We start from the raw sequence: 8,142 nt of genomic DNA, 5'->3' as shown, positions 1-8,142 counted from the left end.
TCTTGCAAGAAAAAAGTACTGTAACTGTCACTGCAACAAGCTAAAACCCTAAAAGCTGTTTCTTTAGAATCTTGACTCTCAACGATGGCGTTCTGCTACCAATCTCCGATCAAACCCATAACCTTCCCTCTACAAAAACCTCTCTCCAAGCAAAAACCCCTCGTCATTTGCAACCTATCCTTACCTTCCAGATACCCACTGACAAGCATCGAGCCCGAGCCCGTTTACGCTTCTGTTAAGGCCTTCGCACCCGCCACTGTTGCCAATCTTGGTCCTGGGTTTGACTTTCTTGGCTGCGCCGTCGATGGCGTCGGTGACTTTGTCTCCCTCAGCATTGACCCACAAGTCCATCCCGGCGAGATCGCCATCTCCGAAATCACCGGCGATAACGCCAACAAACTCAGCAAGAACCCACTTTGGAACTGTGCCGGAATCGCTGCTATTGAAGTCATGAAGATGCTTGGGGTCCGATCTGTTGGCCTATCGCTATCGCTCGATAAGGGCTTGCCGTTAGGAAGCGGTCTTGGATCGAGTGCGGCCAGCGCGGCGGCTGCGGCAGTAGCGGTGAACGAGATTTTTGGAGGGAAATTGGGGGTTGAGGATTTGGTACTGGCTGGGCTTAAATCGGAGGAGAAGGTATCTGGGTACCACGCTGACAACGTGGCACCGGCGATTATGGGAGGCTTCATATTGATTCGAAACTATGAGCCTTTGGAGTTGATTCGCTTGAGTTTTCCTACAGATAAGGAGCTGTTTTTTGTGCTGGTGAGTCCAGAATTCGAAGCTCCGACGAAGAAAATGCGAGCAGCGTTGCCGGCAGAGATTGGAATGCCGCACCACGTCTGGAATTGTAGCCAAGCGGGAGCATTGGTGGCATCTGTGTTGCAAGGGGATTTGGTGGGGTTGGGAAAGGCATTGTCTTCTGACAAGATTGTGGAGCCGAGGCGGGCACCTCTGATTCCGGGCATGGAAGCGGTGAAGAAGGCTGCCATTGAGGCCGGGGCATTTGGGTGCACCATCAGCGGAGCTGGGCCGACTGCGGTTGCAGTGACTGATAACGAGGAGAAAGGGAAAGAGATTGGTGAGCAAATGATCAATGCTTTCTTGAAAGAAGGCAAATTGAAAGCTGTGGCGAACGTTCAGAGGCTCGACCGGGCTGGTGCCAGGCTCATTGGTAGTATACCCAGATAATCCATGAAGGGTATTTGTTGAATCATTAATCTTCCCTCGTTCTGGTTTTTCGGTTTCTAGTTGAATTTGACAACAACTCATCACTAGATACATGTGGTGGTGTGGCCGAAAGTAATCACTAAATTCAAAATTTTGACTAAGCTTGCTTTCAATATTAGGTGCGGTGTTGTTCTATTTTCTTCAATTGGTTATGGTTTCAACATGTAGCTTTTTCCCAGCTCGGAAATAAAATGGTGATTAAGCACCAAAATTCACAGCCCCAAAATGGGTTGTTGCTTCTCTCTTTACTCGAGTCTTTGCATGCTTATGTTTTTTATGCATTTTGGAAATAATGTCATGTTGTTGCTGTTACATGGTCATTTTTCTTGGCCCCATAATTTTGTAATGATGAGAACTTCGACTAAGACACTCGAGATTAATTATTCTCAGAAGAAATCTGTGTGGCCTAGAACCCTTTTTCTCCACACCTGGTTGTTGAGAAGTTGAATTAATGGTCTGCTAGGAAATTTATTTTGCCCCTGCCAGCCACGTAGCTGTGGGACTGAGTCTATCTGAGACTCAACTTCTATTTGTAACTTATTACTTCATAGAGGCTTAACGCATGGGCTGTTGACTATTGGAGACGATTGAGTGAGTGATACTCAAATGTTGTCCTCAATTGGGGAAGAGTGATTTTTCCATCTTTCATAACTAGTTGATTGAAAGTCAACACGTGAATTCTTCCCCTTTGTTGTGGATCTCGTTTAAATCTTCCAACTGAAGGGAACCTTCTACTTTTATGGCTCATCCATTGCTTTTCATTGGGAAATCTTTCTTCCCTGTTATCTTCTTGACTATATCCTTATCCATCTTAAGCTGTGCCATCATCATTGCTGTGGCCTCTTGGCGAATAGCTTTGATTCTTTGGTGTCATCACCTTGTAGAAACAACCAGACACTCAACAACAACCTCACAGTCCGCTCCGGTAAACCAAGGTTTTGACTTGAAGATGCTCCACTCGCTCCCCAGAATTGCATACAATGCAAAAGTTGGTGGGAAGAAGCTGACGGAGTGTGCAATTTGCCTGATGGAGTTTGTGGATGGGGATGTGATGAGGGTGTTGCCGCACTGTGGCCATGGCTTCCATATGAATTGCATCGATAGGTGGCTCGAGTGCCATTCCTCCTGCCCATATTGCCGTGATGTTCTGGTTCTTGAAGAGTGTCATAACTGTACTGGCTTTTTGAGACACCATGTATAGGAGTATCTAGCTCAATTGTAATTTTACACTAAAATCGTGTGAACTTGAACTCTCTACTCACTCACTCATTCGAATTTCAGGATCAGCAAAGAGAAGTGTGGTCAGATTCAAAGCTAAGACCTCCGATTACCTTTAGTTGCACAAGAAGATGCTTAAGATTCAAACCAAGTCTTTCCTTAGTACTCTATGAACGTATTTGAGCTTCTCAAACCAGAATTAGCGTTATTCTTAAGCATCTTCATGTGGAATGTGATCGTACTTTCTTTGAGTAGATCCTGAAATTCCAATGAGTGAGTAGAGTGATAAGTCCACACAACATTTTGCACATCATGTTGATTTAGGCACTCAACAAGTTCATCAGTTGAGCTCAATACTCCTCTTGCCCTGATGTTCTGGTTCTTGAAGAGTGTCATAAATGTACCGAGTTCTTGTGACGAATGTATATGTACTCTACCACACCAACAAAGTAAATAATAATGTTGTCTGTGCTCTTGGTAAGCTCATAATGGTTGTCAATTTTTACAGTAACGTGGAAATGAGATTATGTTGTCCATTTTGGTTATGGTCCAGCTTGGGTTCCATCCTATAAAGCGAATTATGATTATACTATTTTAATTTCTTCCCAACAAATTTGGTTGCCTTTGTGTTTTGTTGGTATATCATACAATTTCCATTCAGCTTCTGACATTACCATGTGGCCCAAGTCCCAGAACACCTTTCCCTTTGGCCTTTTAGCAACAGATGAGCCAAACATTGCTTTTAAAAAGTAATGCAAATTCATATTGAGAATTGATTTTTAATCATTTCTTCGGTGGAATGAAACTTAACAAGCAATTGATAAGAATGTTATGCCAACATTGGTATTTACAAGGTAATTTCGCATACAATATTCCCTTTAACCGTTTCTTCACAGCCCTATGGAAAATACATTCCATCAAAACTAAGCTAGCAAATGCCAAGTTTTCACAAAAGCACTGCATATCTCCATCTAGAGGCAGCCAGGAATCTGCATGATTTACCTTCCGTAATCTCAACTCAACTCAACTCCAAGAAAAAGATGATACACCAGAAAGACCCAAGAGTTGAACTTTGTTTATACCAAATGAGCTAGGGAAAGAAATGAGCTAAGGACAGAAAATAATCCTTTCTACACAAATCAAACATACCATTTTCAGAATCAGACCCATGTAAGGAAACAAGAAAATATTAAACAGAACCAGGAAAATTAACAGGAATTGTCAAAACTTTTTTTTTCAAAACGTCGCCGACAAAGAAATCATTCGTGCTTGGCAGCTGCAACCTGTTTGGCACCAACAGAGAAGAACTCTATTATCACTTCAAGGGGCATTCCCTTGGTTTCTGGAACTTTCAAGTAAACAAACACCCATGAAATGATGCACACAACTGCATACATGCCGAAAACACCGCCAAGACCAACGGATTTGAGCATAACCGGAAGTGAGTAGGTGACAATGATGTCTCCTATCCAGAATGTCAGAGCGCAGATGGCAATGCAGAGTCCACGAACTCGGGTAGGGAAGATCTCTGCACATAAGATGTTAGGAATTGGCCCGAACCCCATGACAAAGCAACAGAAATAAACCACAACACTGGCTGTTGAGATTGATGCATGAACAACATTCCCCAAATTTATTACACTTCCGAGGACTAGGACCACAAGAGAGACTATCAAGATTGGGATCGTGTAAAGTAGTAAACTCCTGTTTGTCAAAAATAAACAGTAAGAACAAGAATGAAAAAAAAAAGAGGAGGGGGTGGGGCAATTTTAAATTACAGGAAAGGAATTATGTCTAAATGTAAGGGAAAATTTTACCTTCTGCCAGAAATATCCATAAGCCTCATCGCCACAGCTATACAAGGAAGCATCAGTAGAGTTGTTACTCCACTAATAAGCAAAGATGCAGATGATGAACTGATTCCCAAGTTTGAAAGGAGGACTCCAACACCTGCCTGCTCAAGGATTTGAGGTGTGTAGTAGAGAACCCCATTTATGCCAGAGAACTGCACAAGCAACAAAAGGACTAAGAGGCAAGCAATAGTGCATACTAGTATGACAACAAACAAATAACCAAAAACAAAACCTATATAAGACAATTCATCACAATATTACAATGCACATAAATTAGAAATGACATTGACAAAAACAGTAGTAGATTCTATGTTTTACCTGCTGAAGGATTTGTAATCCCACTCCAACAACTAAAGCGTGCTTGACTCCAGGTTCGAAAAGATCTCTCCAGCTTGGCCCTTTAGCAGCAGATGGGTGAACCATAGCCGGTCCAACTGGATTCTGATTCACAAGGTCCTGCGAATAAAGAGCGGGTTGACTAACCAGGGCTGCAGCCTGAACAAACTCACCATCGGCTTGAACATCACCACCAGCAAGAGAAACTATAGACCCTCTGCGAGATCCAGGGACACCCTCTTGATGCAGATAAATTCTCTTAAAGCCTCCTTCCTTTTTACCATCCGTGCCTTCTCTCTCAGTCCATTTCCATGCCAATTGCCAGCCTCCACCAATTCCAGTACTGCCACCTGGTTCACCAGCAGTACCATGAACTAGACTGCTTTGTCTTATGCTTGAGAGACTACCATGAGCAGGTGCCACCATGTCTTTCTCCATACTCGTTGTCTGGCGAGATATCAATGGACTATGCAAATTGTCATCAGAATCAGCACCAGCTGCATCTGAGTTGTACCCCTCACCTTCTCTAACAAGGCTCTCCTCGTCCCAATCTTCATTTCTAGGTTGGTTGCCTCCAACACTGAACATGCTACCAAAATGTGGAAAGAGCATGCTTCTCATACTTCCAGCTTCTGGGAGCTTTTCATGAACACTGCCAAAGAGAGTGACAAGAGGATCAACAAGACCACTTGGATTCACCATGCTTCCATGCCGGGAGACAAGGCCAAGGGCGCTTTGTCCGGTGACAGGTTTGGCAATCCAGGAGAGACCTTGATCAGGCCCATATAACTTGATCTGATCCTTCTCATCTGATGGATCCTGCTCGTCAGCAAGCTCGTTGGCTGGACCAATTATGTACTCCTCTATGGATGTGTCACCTCCAACTCCAAGACCCTCAACCAGTAAAGCCATCTCACCTGTTCATCTCAGAAAAATAAGTACAATCAAAAGAATGCAACGTTTTCTATCAAGTTATCACTCAGGTTTACTCAAAATGATAACCTAATGCTACATATGTATATGAGATTTAAACTTTAAAAAATCATTGGCCAAATCAAATAAGCAAAGAAACAGATCAGAATCTTAACCTGCAACATCTTCTCGTCCTCGAAGCCTCTGTAAAACTTTCTTAGCCTCAAGCATACGCCCTTTACTTACAAGCCAACGAGGAGACTCGGGCAAGAAAAATATGGTCAGCAAGAAATAAATAACAGATGGAATAGAAAGAACTCCAAGCATCAATCTCCAGTTTGGTGATGGCATCAGGGACATGCTAAACACCATGCAATACGAGAGAAACATTCCACCAGAACCAGTGAACTGTGGAAGGGTATTCAATAACCCTCTTATCTCAGGTGGGGCTGTCTCAGATATATAAACTGGAACCAAAGTAACTGCTAAACCGATACCGAAACCATCCAAGAGCCTTGCCAAGAGCAAAATATAGACATTAGGTGACCATAACATTACAATACCGCTAACAAAGTATAGCATAGATGAGATAATCAGCAGGGGACGGCGGCCAAGAGAATCAGCTATGGCTCCTGAGCATGTTGTGATCAAAGTGGCTCCGATTAGAGATGTAGCGACGATCAGCCCTTCCAAAGTGGGTTGGCTCTCCAAGTTGAAATCCTTCTTTATATACAAAACAGCACCTGAAGCAAAAACCAGCCAAAAGGGCCACTAAAAAACTTGTTTCCTTTTGAAATGAAAGTTGTATGGTACCATAATTCAAATCTGATTTTACCATACAAAACATGAGTTTGAACCATATACAATCGAAATGAATCAATCTTTAGATTACTGAAAAACATAAACATTAAGATTTCAAAACGGTAAAAATCAAAGTACCTGCGATAGTCGCATTATCCCATCCTTGCAATAGATTACCAACAGCAGCGGCAATAGCCACAAGAACAGCTCCACTCATTTTCTTCTACTTCTTCTGCCCAGTCGAAATCAATTGCCACTCTCTAGAGAAAACAAACGAAATAATCACGGATCGTTGAATGGAATCCGTTTCTGATTCAAACAAATCGATTACGCAACAAACATAATGATACCCAACGAGAGAAAGACCTGTAAGAACCAGAAAAAAAAAGACAATATACGTCATTAGACGATTGGGTCACAAGATCAAATTACCATCCAGGCGAAAAAAAACACAATAAATGAAAATAGTTAAACAAAATGGAAAACCCAATTACCCAAACACAGTAAAGAAACAAACTCGGTGACAATTCTTTACCTTTGAGATGGAAACAGAAGCGTCAGATTGGCTTTTGCTGCAGTGACTGGGTTGGCGTAAAAATGAAAAAAAAAAAAAAGTTCTTCCTTTTGGATGGGATTTCCAAGACGGAGACACCCAAAAATCGTAACCAGTAAAGGAAAAAAAGAAAAGGGTCACATTCACATTCGTCGGAAAGAAAAAGGAGAGAGAGAGAGAGAGAGAGTAAGGGAGAGAGAGAGAGAGAGAGAGAGGCCAAATATGAAGGAAGCCGAGCACAAGTGCCTAACTGGGGGACACCTGCCCTTGAGGCACTCTGCCTGCGCAGCACGTCAGCTTCTTGATCTAGTGGCAGCTGTATATCACACTGTCACTTTGTCATCTTTAGATTAGAACGATGCAATTTCTCTTTCAAAAAAAAAAATCTTATTTTTTTTCTTTTTCTTCTTTTTTTTTTTATATATATTTCTCTAAACTATATGACATATATATACATGTAAAACACTAAGTATAATAAAATAGAAAAAGACCCAGTTGAGTGTTTAGGCTCCACTACTACTTCTCTTACTACCACAAGCTAAAGCAATATCAAATAATGATTTATTTTATGTGCGAATTTGGTTGCAGAGATACTCTGTTTTTGTTTATAGTATGCAATAATGGAGATTGGAGAATTGTGCAGAACAACTAATGGGTTTCTAATACCAGTCCAAAAACACCATAACAAGGTGATACTTTACTGGTGAAGGAATCTACTGATTTTCGATGAGATATTTTACATTTTACGTAAAATAATTATATTTAAAAAATAAATAATAGTAAGGATGTAAATTTTGGTAACGTTTTCAATCTGTATGGTTGCATGCATATCTCAACAGCACATCCCAGCTCAGCTTACCTTAGCTTATGTGAATAATAAATATCATTAATATATTTAAAAATATTTAATTTACCAATGGGACAAAAACCATGGACAAAAAAAGTTTTCTACTTTCTCTTTTCTATTCTGTGGTTGTTTATGTTATTATGTTACGAAGTCTCGCTCACTTAGAGTCACTTGGATTATTTTAGTTTCAAGGATTAAAGAAGTTTAGACCCTTTTACTATGTGGAACATAAATTAATTGTATGCATTTTCTTTGCAAGAATGAATTAGATATTTAGTTTGACCTAAAAAATACTATGTATGTTTGCATTCATCACCAAAATATCATGATCATTAATAATAATATCAACAAGAATCCGTTTCAATTTTATGTCATGATTACATGGCACAAGG

General features: G+C 41.1%; 2 protein-coding genes across 4 annotated transcripts; one reads left to right on the top strand and one right to left on the bottom strand.

Annotated features, from left to right (window-relative positions):
- On the top strand, window positions 1–1,478 carry LOC133787295 (homoserine kinase). The gene has a single exon (XM_062225537.1). It carries the CDS (start codon window positions 85–87, stop codon window positions 1,189–1,191), a length of 1,107 nt encoding a protein of 368 aa, XP_062081521.1. The 5' UTR covers window positions 1–84; the 3' UTR covers window positions 1,192–1,478.
- Window positions 1,479–3,211: 1,733 nt separating this feature from the next.
- Window positions 3,212–7,250, bottom strand: LOC133787259 (monosaccharide-sensing protein 2-like). 3 transcript variants are annotated; one of them, XM_062225535.1, is made up of 6 exons: window positions 6,886–7,250; window positions 6,489–6,659; window positions 5,726–6,292; window positions 4,620–5,554; window positions 4,266–4,453; window positions 3,212–4,152 (listed from the first exon to the last, which is right to left on the bottom strand). In XM_062225535.1, the coding sequence occupies exons 2-6, from the start codon at window positions 6,565–6,567 to the stop codon at window positions 3,708–3,710; spliced, it is 2,214 nt and encodes a 737-aa protein (XP_062081519.1). In that variant the 5' UTR covers window positions 6,568–6,659; window positions 6,886–7,250; the 3' UTR covers window positions 3,212–3,707. The 3 variants fall into 3 exon arrangements, with proteins under 3 accessions (XP_062081519.1, XP_062081520.1, XP_062081518.1); XM_062225536.1 differs by having other exon boundaries at window positions 6,489–6,610; XM_062225534.1 differs by having other exon boundaries at window positions 6,489–6,716; window positions 6,886–7,249.
- Window positions 7,251–8,142: the final 892 nt, after the last annotated feature.

Source organism: Humulus lupulus, chromosome 1 (genome assembly GCF_963169125.1).
Source record: "Humulus lupulus chromosome 1, drHumLupu1.1, whole genome shotgun sequence".
Lineage (NCBI taxonomy): Eukaryota > Viridiplantae > Streptophyta > Magnoliopsida > Rosales > Cannabaceae > Humulus > Humulus lupulus.
The sequence above is the reverse complement of the archived record's forward strand: the minus strand, read 5'-3'. Positions and strand labels throughout refer to the sequence as shown.